The following is a 15,882-nucleotide window of genomic DNA, read 5'->3' as shown; positions in this document are numbered from 1 at the left end:
CTGAGTAGTATTGTGTTATACTATTATAATATGTACTACACAAGCCAAGGGGGGGGCGGGCCCCTATGGGCCCTCCCTAAATACGTCACTGCCCACTATATTATTAAGTTTGATCGTGTGTTTGTGTACACAGTATATATATTATTATAGGAACCTCAGCTAGAATGTATCGTTTATATGGATTCGAAATAATGTACAGCAAATGTGTATGTTTGCAAAAACGAAGAGTCCAGTGCACCATAATGTGTGGTGCTATGTATTATATACTTATCCTGTCTGAAATGTATATTGTTAATATTTCTTGTATACACTATACAATGATTATATACATTATATTATATACATATAGGCACACACATAGTAAAGTATAATATGATATCAATGTTTCACGACATTTGCACGCCAAATGACTTGCACAGCTCTTCGTAGACTACGTAGCCAATGGACGTGCAAGGTAATATTTTGATGACACTGCCGGTTATGCCTCTGTAAAGGAGTAGGCCACTGCGGAAGTTCTTAGCCGAGAACAGCCGCCGCCGGTCCCATTTATCTGACGGTAACGTTCCATCCGAGTGTCCTGCACATACAAGCACACACTTTAAATATAGTAAAAATGTATAAAATGATCTGTTGATTAATTTGTAGTTTATAGGCGTGCGTAGACTTTGACCGCAGAGGGGGACGCTTAAAAAATTTTCAAAGATTATTGTACTAATGAATACTAGTACAATTAAATATTTCATTATTAATTTTATAAAGTATTTATTTAATTAAATAGGTATACAAATATAAAAATGAATACAAATAAAATATAAAGGTATTAAAATACATAATAATAATAATACATAATTATAATAAAAATAAATAATAATAATAATTTGAAACTGAAACAGCATATAGTTTTAGCATTTATTAAAGAAAAAGCCTGAAGCCACATGGGGCCGTGGCCCCCCACCCCCGTGAGCACGTCTATGTTGTAGTTTATTTGCAGGGAACGATTGTCATGTCAGCTAAACATGTGATGGCTACAGTACTCAAACTGTAGAATGCTCAGCTTTTTCAAAATAGGGAGGGATATGAATTTTTTAATTTTCTGAGACTACGTTATTTGTACAATAATTGATTTATCATATATTTTATATGACAAATATAAGCCAGCGGTAACTTGTGAGCACAACCCTTGATTCAAGCATAGATTAAACCCTAGAGGCCCATGAGCTGCAAAAATACAATACTATTCTTATCCTTGCCGGGCTACGTAATTTTATGATTCCTCACTTTAAAGGAATAGTATCAACATTATTATTACTATCATTGATTAATTTATGAATTAGAAGTATGTATGTAAATTGCAAAATTAATCGATGGTATTAATCGTATTACTTTCGTATTTGATTTAAAGGAAAATATTAAAACACTACTTTTTTGAAACATAATAATTAATTTAATAGTTTGAACACCTGATTATTGTCTAGGGTAGAAGGTACTTACATATAAAATTACCTATACAATAGGTAACACCACAGAAGACAAAAATAATAACTTAAAAAATGTATAAGTATTTATTTGTTTATATTATAAATATAAAATATATAATACAACCGTACAACTTATACTACTTAAATTAAACAATATAATTTAAATAAACTGAATTACACGTATATGAATATTAAACATATTAGGTAAATAGGTATATTAATGTTTATTAATTTAATAATTTAATTAATAAAAGATATCGATGTTTAATATTTGTTTTAAAACATTAAGAAATTTAAAAATACTAAGTTAGATTCAGAAGCTTATAATCATTACATTTTTGATTCAGATAATATTACTTTATTATATTATATAATAAAGTAATATTACATACTATATAATTTATATAGTAATATAGTATTATGATACTAATAACGGTATATATACTTATACCTAGACATTTTGTTTCCCATTACCTAAATATTTATTAATTTTAAATACTTTCAAACTTACCTATGCGTTTATGTGTATTAGTGTATTATTGTATTTATGTGATATTTTGTATTATAATTAAGTATTTGCTTTTACCAAATTGATTAAAATTATATGAATGTTAGATAATATTTCACCAAATTTTTAACCAAGCATGACCCCATTTTACCTTTTAATTTATTCAAATTATACGATTTTAAACTCTTAGGTACAGATTATATTTAATGATCATATAGTTAAAGAGGTATTTATAATTTTTATACTATGATAATGAGATTTTCTACGGAATACCAATTTCTTTTTTCAAATAAGAATCATCATTTTTCTGATAAATGGTTGATAAAATTACTTTTCTAGAAATTTGTATGCATCTTAACCCTAAATCGATACCCGAACAAGTGATTTGTAATTTATTTAACTTTATGTAGGAACTAAAATTAATAGGTAAGTATGGGTGATTTGAAAATTCTATGATACATCATAAATATTAATTATAGACATTTTATAATTTAAAAAATATTAGAATGAAGGTAATAAATACTATGAAGATTTTAATAATTTAGGAATAATGCATTCAATCCTTATAATACAGTATATATTTTGTTTTATTTGGTTTGTCTTAAAATGTAATGTTTTACTCTAAAACACCCCTTACTTCAATATTTTAAGCTTATAAAAAAATATAAGCCTTTTACATGTTATGTAGGAATATCCCGTTGTATACATATAATATTTACTATCTATAATACTATATTACTATTATCGTTAAAAGCATTTCATGAAAACAGTGACGGCACTACTACGTATTTCGGGGTCCCAGGCAATATTGTTGGCGAGGCCCTTATTTTTATTATCTTCATGCCATAAAATTATGAAAAACAAAAAAGTTAACATGGGAGCCCACTGACCACGAGACACCGGGCATTTGCACGGAGTTCTCTCCCCTAGCTCTGCCACTGGATGGAAAACAATAGCCTGCTGCACAGTTATCGCAGATATGACGCATTTAATTAATTAGCTTTTTCGTTCAAAATTGAGAAAATAAATTCGTGATCATGTTGAACAATTTTTTGTTACATATTATATTATAATATAACCTTATATTTTTCAGTAACACAAAACGTCAAATAAAAACAAAAATGGACTGTTATAAGTAGAGGTAGGATTTATATTCTCTTAAAATCCTTAAAATATGATGTTTTTATGTCGCATAAATTAGGCAATATATTCTCTTAATATTCTTTTAAAATACCAGATGTATGATGTTTTATGTCCTTAAATTTGCAAAATATTCTTTTAATATTAAAAAAAATTCGGTTTAAATTTATTTTAGCTAACGAAATAACTTACGTGGTATCGCAATCGATAAGGAATACCTGGAGATTAATATTTATTAAAATCCAGAAATTAATTATTTATAAACAGAATTATTTAGTGGACATTATACCTATCAAAGTGCTGATATACGTGAAATATATTTATTATATGCCGATATTACAAAAATATTCTCAAATATTCTCTAACGTGTTAAATATTCTCTAACCCATAAAATAATATGCTTTTTTTATAATTAAATAAATTTAAATATAATTTAAATTTTTTCCTATGAATTCTGCATTTCATGAATCGTAAAAATTTCTCACTCCCACTTAACTGCATAGACTAGAACAAATATGTAAAATTATAAAAATCCGACCTAGTTATAAGTATATAAATCTGTATTCGACGTGTGACCTGTATGATATTATAACAATATAGTATGGTTTAAATCTTAAAATTAAAATCAAATAGCGGTAAGTTTTATCATACTAGAAACGTTCTTCCAATAATTCAGTGTTGTGATTGTAAATTTAGTGAATGTACATTACGAAGTAATGTACTAGGTATGTATAGGTAAGGTACCTTTTAGCTATCCGACAATCCTTGATTAAAGACGTGTCATCGTAGCGGACATAGTGTATACCTGTCTATATGATAATATTTAATCATGAAAAATACGCACAATCACCCGTCGTTCTCTTTTACCATCGCTATATAATATAAAACGCGGTTCATACGTGTCGGGTACGACGCCAAAATTGCGGGAGTAGAGAACGTTTTATGGTATAGTGAATATGACGACAATGACGGTTCTTTATCACTCTCCTCTCTCTCTCTCCGAGCTGATTTCACCTGCACGCATAATACTATTACAATAATAATAATAATAATAATAATAATAATAATAGTCGTTATGTTTTTTTTTTTACTTCAAACTCTCGAAAAACCGACAATTTCGTACCATCTCTGTGTATAATCATTGTTAGATTCACCTACATTCAGCGCACTATAATAATAATGTAATAATGTGATTAGGTAGTAACGATATTAATATGCATATTGTACATTGACCTTCAGTACGCGAGTGTACACCATTCGTTATCCAACGCGTGATAATATAAAGCGCAATGTAGCCATGTAGGTTGTAGGTATACTGGTCAGTGGTCAACTACTGTATTGTAAAATAATTTTAATTTTTTACACAAAATTACATGATAGTTAACTGCAGCTGGCTGGGTACATGAATTGTATCCAACAATTTCTTGCGGATTGCATCCTAGGTTTGAGGTGATAAGATGTGCGTCCAGAATTTTTTTTTTGAGTATCTACTACAATTGCGTCTCGTGTATTAAAAATTATATATGATTTTCCCTTCCCATTTTTATACGAAATTGAGGCTTTTCTATAATAATAATAATATTACTACTAAAGGTAGGTTAAAAATATTATATTATGTTTATTATTTATAGGTACAGACTTAAGGCTTAACTGTAATAACAATTACTACTACAGGCAGGTTAAAAATATTATTGTTTCTGTATGTATTTTGTAATTTTAATTATAGTAGAAAATATTACGGTGTTGGTAAAAATTTGAAAAATAACTTTTTTATGGATTCGAATCTACTGATTTGATTTGAAAATAATCTGCCATTGTTTGTTTTACACAATTTTCTTTATTAACTATCGAGGTTGTATGTTTGTTTAAGGGAATGCTACGTTCTTTTATACGAATAGAGTAGGGAATAGTTAAAACTGCAATGCGACAATAATTGAGTTTGTTTACAGGACGTTAAATTCATAAGAGAATTATCATCGCTAAACTAAATGTTTTTATTAAATCTAAATCACTAAAATAATTGATAATAATTAATAATCAATCATTTCATTATAGATATTACAGGTAACGGGGACGCAATTCGCAGACGACGCCAGACGTGCTCAAGAAAAACCGAGACGCAATTAGTATTATGACTTTTAATTAGCTTTTATACTTTATTTTTTATACAGGACGTAATTTGTAAGTAGCGACTGGTCGTGCTTTAGTAAGTACTGCCTACATAGTTTGAAAACCGACAAACATTTTAATATAATACAATGTTAATGATATGTATGATATTATAATATAATAGTTTATTGTTTATGATTATGAGCGTATAACATCTAGGAGAGCTGCTAACCATCCGCATCACACAACTTGTACTAAAATTTTAAACCCGTATAATAGGTAATAAATTATGGGTTTAAAAGTCAACACGTTTTATAAATTTACGCTTTTCTGGAAAATCGTTCAGTTTTGCTCCAGAATTCAACATCAGAACTACGGGTGGTCGTATTTTTATTTATAGATATTATATCATTAATGAGTAGTCTATAACAATTGTTTTTCAAATCTTCAAACTAATAGGCAGTACTGATTTAACATAGGTAATCGATAATTGATTTTAGGTTCCATATTTTATCATAAATGTAATTTGACTCGCTTGTTTAATTTCTAAATTTCTAATAAATAAATAAATGCACTTTTAATGTAATTTATTATGAATTATGATCAGGATTGAAGTTATAAGAATTTTCCAAATTGCACAAATAAAATATATGTTATTGTAATAAGTGAGGAGAACTACACACTGAATACTCTATTTAAATTTTAAAAAAAATCATACAAAAATTGTGCACCCCGAAATCTAAAAATTGTACCTTTTAATATAAATGCATGATGTACATAATTTATTGTCATAGCTAGTACCATACACTTTAAAGTATATATTTGTAAAATTATTTCCTACTTTATGTATTAACTATACTTTGCGTTCATCACTTCTACTACTCTTTTGAAAAACCAAACTAACAAATACAACTATTGTGGACTCCGAAAAGCTTGAAAAAAATAGCTGCTGTAATGCATCATTCACGTACAGACAATTATACACTAGCCGTCACAAAGTAAAAATAAAAATAACATATCATATAAGTGAAGGTTTACCTCCCTCCTCTTTGATATATCAGGGAAAAAGTACGGAGACACAATTTTAATAATTAATTAATCTTTATGACGTATTATGTGTATATATAATATAAGTTCCTAAAATAAATATTTAAGTGTAATAGGTACAGCATGAATAGTATGATGTTTAAGAACACTTTATTTTTTTTCAAAACTCTTACCCCTAAATTTTTTCCTGCATTAGGCCTGTCCTTCACAATTTTATAATTTACGATTAATATAATACGATTTACTTGATGTTTTGTTTTTTTTTTTAAATATTATTACTGACAAAATGTGTTAACAATGAAAATTAATGAATGCTAAATTACGATTAAAATTAAAGCTTTATTAAAATCATTATATTCATACATAGTTTTAAGTCTACTATGTGTCTATGTAGAAGTAAGCCATTAAATTACTTTATTACATGCAATTATTATAAAAATTAATACTGTTATTTTTTTCACACGTCATAATATAATTAAAAATTCGATAATATCGTTAAGAGTGTAACGTTATCTATTGCATGTATTCCAGAATACAGTTTGGCAACGTCGCACAAATTTAACACATTTTTATCAAAAATATTTCGGGCGTAAGTGGGTTATAAAAAAGGTATGATGGGTGCAAATGGTTTGCACCGATTGAAACTTGGCTGTGTGTTGTTCAAGCGTTCACAGAACTCCGATCCTAGTCACATAGATTAGATCGTGTTTATTTTACAAAATAGAAAACTAACGACTGTTAACATCTCATGGAATATAAAAAAACTGTTAGTCGACTGGTAACGTTATATATATATATAAGAACCGGAAAGAAAGTGAGCTGAGAGAATGTTTTTTGGTCGACTAGGTATAGCTGTTATAAAAAGTAATGACGCAGTAAAAAAAAAAATTAATTTAAGTATAATAAATTCATTATTCACATGTGTGTAAGAATATTATTATATTACTGTAAATAGGCACAATGCTGCTGCACATAATAATGGATTGTGCGTGTTAAATTAAGTGTATATTTTATACGAGTCAAATTAATGGAAATTCAGAGTCAGGCTTAATACACGGCCGTATTAATTGACTCGTAGTATAATGTTATACTATATATTTTATATGACATCGAATGTCCGAATGGATCGATAATTCAGTCGGCCAGTATTGTAGCCTGTAATTCAGATTTTTGGAATAATATTTATGATAGGTAACAGGTAAATGTGTGCATTACATTATTTCAAGCGTCGACGATAGACATCTTCGTCGTATATAATGTATGCATTATTTTAATTTTTAAATCGGATAAAATAATGTTATGCCTACGAAAAAAAAATAAACAACACAACAGGATCGTTAAAATAACAGTATAAACAATAAATATCATCGTAAAATAACGATACATTTTTTTTTCTCGGAAAAGTTTGACATTAATCGACGAATTCAATTCAAATGGTTGGGAACTCGGGTGAGGCAGAACACCGCCCGTGTAAGTATAATATTATTGTAATTGGAAAAATAATATTTTTTTTCTTAATATATACTGTTTATTACGTAATCGGAGAAAGAAATATATATGTTGTAAGCTGTACCCACCTGGTTTTTTTTATAGTTAGGACATTCCTGAAATATGACATCGCGTCGGTATAAATGTATAATATAACTAGGTAGGAACCAATAATTTATATAGGTAATACATTTTAACCTATTAGGGCGTTAACATGATGTACCCCATTGTGGACGCGCCTTCAGGTTTATCGAAATTAATTGTATACCTATATTATAATAACTTTTAATACGCCAAAGCTTCGGTTTTCGTTATCGCTACAGGTGTGCTGCAGGTAACAACTGGATGGAAGAAAAGGTCATCGCGGTTAAACATTAGTTTTGAAATATTCCAACGCATCTGAAATGTCGGGATTCTGGTGCATATAGATTAGGTATAATACTGGTTTTATTTTCTGAAACTTATTAAATCGAACTGTAATGTGGTAAATAATAATAATATATTCCAACGACTTTTTATGACTTTTTATAATAAATTATTTATTATTAAGTAGGTAGGTAGGTATATGATGTCAACATGGTGCGTGAAAATCCTTGTAGGTAGGCAGGGGTTAAAGTGGGGGGGGGACGCAGGAGGACTCAGTCCCCTTACCTCTGACGGCGGTTAAAAAGCGTCCCCTTTAACAAATTAGGATTTTATACATTAGACATTATACATAAAATTATATATGGAACGCTTAAAACTTTTTGGAAACATTATTAGTCCCCTTTGGAATTTTTTCCCACATTAACCTCTGTAGGTAGGTACCTGCAGTAGTAGGTACATCATCTATAAACTTATACACTCTGTGTAAAAGTCGTCAGTGTAAGTATATATAGTAATACCTAAATATGTCGCTGTATGCTATAAGTGGATCAAAATGGTTTTTATTTTTTGTTGTACAATTTACAAAACATTTTTATGCACATAATATATGCCTACGATTTTCATTTTTATAATATATATATATATATATATATATATATATATATATATATATATTTTAAATCATATCACAAATCTGCAGCGTTTCATTAAAATGTTTCTTTTCCTCCCAACAATGTATTTCACTCGTGGATCCCAATTCCGTTACAAACCATCAAGTACCTATTCACAGGGTCCGACTGGCTCTAAAATGCACATTTTAGACCGATATGTAGTACAAATAGTACGATTAATATGAAAATTACTAGTACTAGTTGTACTACTATTTGTACTAATTACTTTTTAAAGCCAAGCAGGCAAGAGAATACCTACCTAACAGATAATATAAGCGCACAAGCCACGAATAAATGATTTGACTTTGTTTTTAATTTTTTTTAAAGGCAATGTTCTATATCTCGGATCAACAGCTTAAAACCTTAACTATGATTTTTCTTTTCGTATAACCACAAACCACTTTACATTTTTTACTTCAAATTTTACTCATGTTTTTAAATGCAATTATAATTTGTTACAATTTATAAATTATATAAGATATAACGTATCTACCACAGTACTGCCTTTATGAAGGTAAGCAATTAAAACTGCGATTTATTTACTATAAATTATAACAACAAAAATGTGATTAAACATTGTAATATAATATCATGAAATGACTCCATAGACTTCGTAAGTTCACTGTAATGTATAATATGCATTTAAATGTCGGTAAGTATAAATTAGGTTAGGTATAGTTAGGTTAGGTATAAATTATAAAACAATATATTGTATTATTTAAATGACAGAGGTCTACCGTACAGCCGAAGGGGGGGGGGGCGGTCGTCTACCGTGCGTTTACACGTTAATAGGCCAATTATTCGGCCCTGAGTCTATACATCTATATGAGTACCTATACATACCTAACAAGGTATAGTCTAGGAATACATATTATTATTATGGCATGTTTATAATATGTATATGTATGTTGAAACTTCAACTTGAAACTCTAAAATAGCATCTATTTATATTTGTCATCTGTGATTCACTTTGCGTTAAAATTATTGAAGTTAACAACGTACCAAAATAATATGTTCAACTAACATTCACGCGTAATAATTCGCGTGTTCAGACGACTGAAGTACCAATTAGTACTTATTATGGAGAAAAATTATTGCTATTTTATTTCTTTGAAAATGTGTATTAAATTTTTTTGATGAGTGATGGTTTCAATTTTATAGTTTCCTAATATATAAAAAGATCTATTTTACTTGTTTAGTCGATTGTAAATTTATAAAATATATACAAATTATACGTCATAATGTCATATACCTACATGTTTATGAAAATATTTCGCACGCAAACGTACCTATAAACAATAAGCGTATGTATAACTTTACTTATACATAATATGATTTTCGGGCTATGGTAATAAGCAATACTATGATTGATATGCTAATTTTCTATGGTTAACGATTTCAGAATCAGCACATCGCAATATTACCATTCAAAATCGTGTATTTGTTATACCTCAATCAATGTCACACACTGTGTTGAATAAAAATTATTTATTTTCAAACATTCGGTTGCTCAAAAACCATTTATACCTTATAACTGTCGACTTTGTACCTTATTCGTGACAAATAAAACAACGACAAGGTACCTATAAAAAATTATAAATATCAATAGCTTTTTCTTTATCATTTATATCTGCTTTACTCATACATTTCATACTGATAACTAAAACAAAAAGACCTAATACAATTTTAAGGGCAAGGGCATGACTGTATAACTGATATACAATATAATATCTATACTAAAATATTATTAACAAATAATATGTAATAATATATTATATATTGTGACATTATATTTTCAGTATATAGGTATATGAAAAGTAATTAAATTTAATCTATATTATGAAATAAAATATGGACAAAGTTATATATAATGTTTGGGAACTGTTTATTAGAATTGTTATAATGTTATAGAAATACTAGATTATTGTATTTTCTAACGTACCTATGTGGCTATGTGTTACCTGTATAGGCTGTACCTATAGTTTTCAGTGTGCGGAAATCAACGGAAAACGCGGTGAAACTTGAAAAAACGTGCAAATTAAATATTTTAGTTTTCGGAAATAAATTACGCTTATTTATCTTGAGTGTGTGGTCATAATAACTTAATTACGAAAACATAATAGATAGGCACGTATGTACATAGCCCAGCGAATAAGATTTCATTATTCCAAATACTATCATTACTTTAAATTTTAATCTATGTATACAGAATATTTGCATATAGGTACCTACCACCTAAAAAATATAGGTATACCTATACCTATACCTAGCAATAATATTAATTATATATATATATATATTATTATATTATAGCTTTTCTGTCACTATGCTGTAGTAAAAAATATAAAATAATAAATGGTAGACCATTAAAATAATTTGACCTGAAAAAATCATCGTACTGTTGTATATATTATTATATATATTTTTAATGCGTTGTGATTAGCTAATTGTGTTCTGGCAATCTTGCAACGGATGTATTTCAATGGTAATTTAAACGGAAATGGGACAGCTGCATGCATAGGGTAATTACTATATAACATTTAGGTACTTATAGCTTCACTGTGGGTTCTATATTATGTGCCAGACGTCAGTGGTAGATACCTACATACGCATTGAAATTTATTAGGTATAGAAAATCTATTTTATTTTTAAGTTTCAATGTCTTTGGAATTTTACGTTGTATATCCACTGATACAAAGAACATAATATTTTTAAGACGTATTATTTTGGCATTGAATCTACTTAAATGAAATTTTCAAGTTTTCTGCACTACCGGTATTACAGCTCATACTTTTTTTTTAAATAACAGTAACTTACTTTGATATTATACTGGGTTTAAGCCAGCTGATTAAAGTATTTAATTCAAAAATTGTATTATTTTTAAATAAATTTAATAAAGAACGAGAGTTGTATCAAATTTAAGCATAAATACATTTTTTATTATGTAAAAAAAGACATTTAAACTGTGAATTAGCTGATAAGTTTATTTTTTTATACATTTAGATATATATATTTTTATATGATAGTTTGTGATAAAGTACAGTACTTAAGTAGTATAAAATATTTTATTAAAATATTACAATATTAGACTAATTAGAGTAATTATAAAGTAATGCTAATACTAATAATTTAATAACGAACAATGTTCCAAACTACCTATTTATTTTTCAAGATTTTAAAAATGGAAAAAATTAATTTTTAATTAAATCTGAAATGGCTCTTATTTGGTAAACTTTTAGATCTATATAGATGTTTAGAATTGTGTCTCCTCGTCAGTCAAAATTTATTTAAAAATAGGTCAACACAAATGTGTCGATATAAAAGGTAGGTATTGTTATTTAAACACATTAAAATGTTGTACTGCACATTCTCAAACTAACACTCTGAGAATTTTAAATATTCATAGTAAACCTAATTTGTCTTAAAGTTAGGCTTCAATCCTATCTAATTTGTCTGGGAAAATGATTGTTGCCTAAATTAGTAAATTAGTGAACTACAGTACGAACATACTATTTATATACTGTATGTATATATATATGTATGAAATTTAATTTAATTTTTATATCGTTATTATATTTTATTAGGGGATTTCATTGCAGTCTGGATATTAGTATTGCAATATTATTAATATAATTATTGTTAATGACTGACCGTTTTCAACTTGCAGTCTAGTGATGACCGTAGATATCGGATAACATATCACTACGCCCACGATGTTCGAGATAAATGCTGAGTAAAAGTTGACGAACCAACTCGGGCAGCCGTCCTTCCCGTGGAAGTAGGAATAGTTTTCTTTGATGTGTTCGTAAGTCATAAGATCGATACCGGTGAACAAAAAAATGCTTAGCGTACCGGGCCAGAAACCTCTGAAGAATGCCCACACACCTCCTCTTTTGTAAGTCTTGACCACTACGTCCATGGTATTTGTATACTTGCCAACAATGAGACGTGTTTTTACAATCTATGGGAGAAAAATTATTGTTGTTATTATTTTATTTGGGTTTATAAGCTTTTAAAAACATTCTATGTAAAAAAAAAATATCCTAAAAATAATTGGATTTTAGTACCTACATCAATGCAGAGATATTGATTATAAATTTATTTTTAAAGATGTAATAAAATAGTCCATCAAAGAATAAACGCAGTATTTTTTTTACCATTTTTCTTACTTTGTTACAACTTAGTTTTAACGCAATAAATAAAATCCTTATTCGAAAGTAAGTGCATCTGAACATCAAATATTTTTAATTTATATGAAAAGTACTGAGACAAAATGTGTTATTGACGAATGGTTTTTGATGAAATATTTTTGATAAATTGTCTTCTAGATTATAGATTATTTATAAGAGATAAGATATTCAGTGAACTAAAATGGGTAAATTTATCATTGGTGAGCTGAACTTAAATTGTGAATGAAGCAATTTCAAAGTAGGTACCTATTTAGCACCATGACCATTCCGCATTATATATTTTAATACAAATTATTTACTTATAACAAAGTCATGATGAAGATAAAATGTGGCTGACCTTTACATAGATTCCGACACCACTGTCACCACCTCTTTGAAAGGTGATGAAGTTGCGTGAAAATCAAGGATTTCGCTACGGCCCGGCAGAGCATAACATGATAGGTACTTAATTTAATAGGTATATACTACACACTATATCAAATGAGTAAGGGAATCGGGTAATTTATTATTATGTTATTATTTATGCTTGTGCAGTTCAGTGCTTATGCAAATTAAGTGGGAGAGTTTACCCTATTCATTCTAATTACAATATTGTATATAGCTTAGGGTGTAATATAATGCTATGATGGTTATATTATTAAAACAACGGTGTTAGTGGTGTTACACTTCCTTAATACATACTAGATGTACCTACAATTGTATATTTGTACATAATTCACACTTGCATTATAGAAGTCTGTTGATGCTGCATGAAAAATACAATGTTATTATACCACGCAGGCGAATTGTTATAAATTTGTGAAACGAGAACAATAAAATCATATTTATGGCATCAGTTAGCTGCGTGTACATTAAACGTTAAAAATGACCTTTGACATGGTTATAACAAAACGAGTTTATCTAAAGCTTTAAAGGCTCGTTTATTTTTCAATTGAAATGGTATTATCACTATGATATTTAATTAGGTAAAATAATATTATGTAGGTATAGTCGTCATATTGTGCAAATAGTGATGAGCTAGGTATATGGCTCATGGTGATGACTGATGGTAGGAATTATAATATAATATTATCGTTGTATATTTGCATTGGTGCATAATGTGTTTTCATAATGATAACATAGTTTAATTGTTGTAATGAATAATATGATCTTCGAATGTTTTTGAAAAATGTCAGTACATAGGCAATAACAAGGTCAATGGAAACAAAACAAAAATAAATTTTAAATTAAAGCGAGAAGTGCATTCAAAATTATACAATATAGAAACATATAGTTCTCTCAGTGAGGACCAGTATTCATATGTAAGTAGGTATGTACTGTACTACATACTATGTAGTAAGTATGTATGAAATAAAAATAAATAAAATTGAATATAATATAATTACGTTAGGTATGCACTTATTGTACCTATACGGCTTTGAAATAGATCCCTTTTATTAAAACATTAAATAAACCGAAACACAATTGCACATGAAAAAATATTTAATAAAATAATATTAAGCTTACATCAAACTAATGATGAATGAAGTAGACTTAGGGAATAGACAATAGTTTTATTTTAGAAGAACTCCAAATTTTAACTGTCCACGAGCTTAGTGAAATTCATCTGTGACCAAAACTAAAGCTCGACAGCGTAGCTGAGGTGGGCTAATTATGTTCAGATGTTATATTCCATACATTCAGGAGTATGTATATTACACATTCATACATTTTTTTTGTTTTTTAACTATTTTTTCTCTTAAACTAATAACGAGATTAAATCCGATGTTTCTAATGAAACACCATCGGTGCAAATAGACATTTGAACAAGGGGGTGATTAAGCTTCATGTTTTTTGTGAATTAATGGGACCTAACTTTTTAAACAATTTCTTAGGGGGTGCTAAGGATCCAAGCCACCCCCCTAATTGCTCTATTAAAACACCTAATATTTATAAAATCGTAAGTTAATAATATTAACTATATTATATTTACAATACATAACATATAACATAATATAATCATTGTCATATAGACGCTGACAATCAAGAGAATCATAGACAGATTTGCCGATAAAAAAACGAAACAATAATGCCATTATTTCTGTGAAAACTGATAATATTGTGTGTATTATTATTATTTTCTATTTCTATTTATTTTTGTACATTGAAAACAATACTGTTCAATATTAAAATATAATATTTTGAGTTTGGTGTTTTTTAGAAAAAATTGCCATGTCTAATAATATAGAGAAAATATTTGGCAGCGGATTAATAAAAAACATTTTTCAAAACATTTGAATCTCCATTACGAGGGGTCCAACACAGGTACTGCCTATTAAGTACCTTGGACCATTCAGAGTTTCTGAGATTATTTTAAAAAGTATAAAAGCGTACATCTAAACATAAAATTATGACGTATAACGTATTAAAAAAAACTATTTGACCCATCACTCTCCAGAAATCGGTTTTCAGTTACAACCTTGCAATCACTTATGATACTAGTATAGATCTAACCTCTCTTTACATTTTTGAATTTTAGCGAATTTCAAGTAAAAAATCTTATTGTAAAATCAAGTTTCACAAAATAACATATTTTTAGTTGATTTCTTGTTTTAAAATATTTATGTTTTTTTAATTTATAATATTCAACTATAATTGATATACATTAACGTAAACTTGTAATCGCCAGTGAACATTCAAAATGATATTAATTTATAATTTAAATTTCAAATGTGTATTTTGAATCTGGAAGGTACCTGTAATGATTTTTAAAAATTTAGAGTATAATAAAATATAGATATCGTTGGGTCGCCTGTGTGCGACGATGCGCAGAGCGCACATCGCAAGGATGTTTAAAGCGCAGTCGTGTTTTTATTGATTATCTACTTACTATAGCTGCCCCACCC

At 28.3% G+C, this 15,882-nt stretch overlaps 1 protein-coding gene across 1 annotated transcript; it reads right to left on the bottom strand.

Annotated features, from left to right (window-relative positions):
• Positions 1 to 360: 360 nt before the first annotated feature.
• LOC107165038 (mitochondrial adenyl nucleotide antiporter SCaMC-like) lies at positions 361 to 12,756 on the bottom strand. Its single transcript, XM_015513087.2, has 2 exons — positions 12,459 to 12,756; positions 361 to 577 (listed from the first exon to the last, which is right to left on the bottom strand). Exons 1-2 carry the CDS (start codon positions 12,724 to 12,726, stop codon positions 387 to 389), a joined length of 459 nt encoding a protein of 152 aa, XP_015368573.1. The 5' UTR covers positions 12,727 to 12,756; the 3' UTR covers positions 361 to 386.
• Between the last annotated feature and the right edge of the window lie 3,126 nt (positions 12,757 to 15,882).

Source organism: Diuraphis noxia, unplaced genomic scaffold, assembly GCF_037042655.1.
Source record: "Diuraphis noxia isolate RWA-SAM2 unplaced genomic scaffold, SU_Dnox_SAM2 contig0001, whole genome shotgun sequence".
NCBI classification, from domain to species: Eukaryota; Metazoa; Arthropoda; class Insecta; order Hemiptera; family Aphididae; genus Diuraphis; species Diuraphis noxia.
The sequence above is the reverse complement of the archived record's forward strand: the minus strand, read 5'-3'. Positions and strand labels throughout refer to the sequence as shown.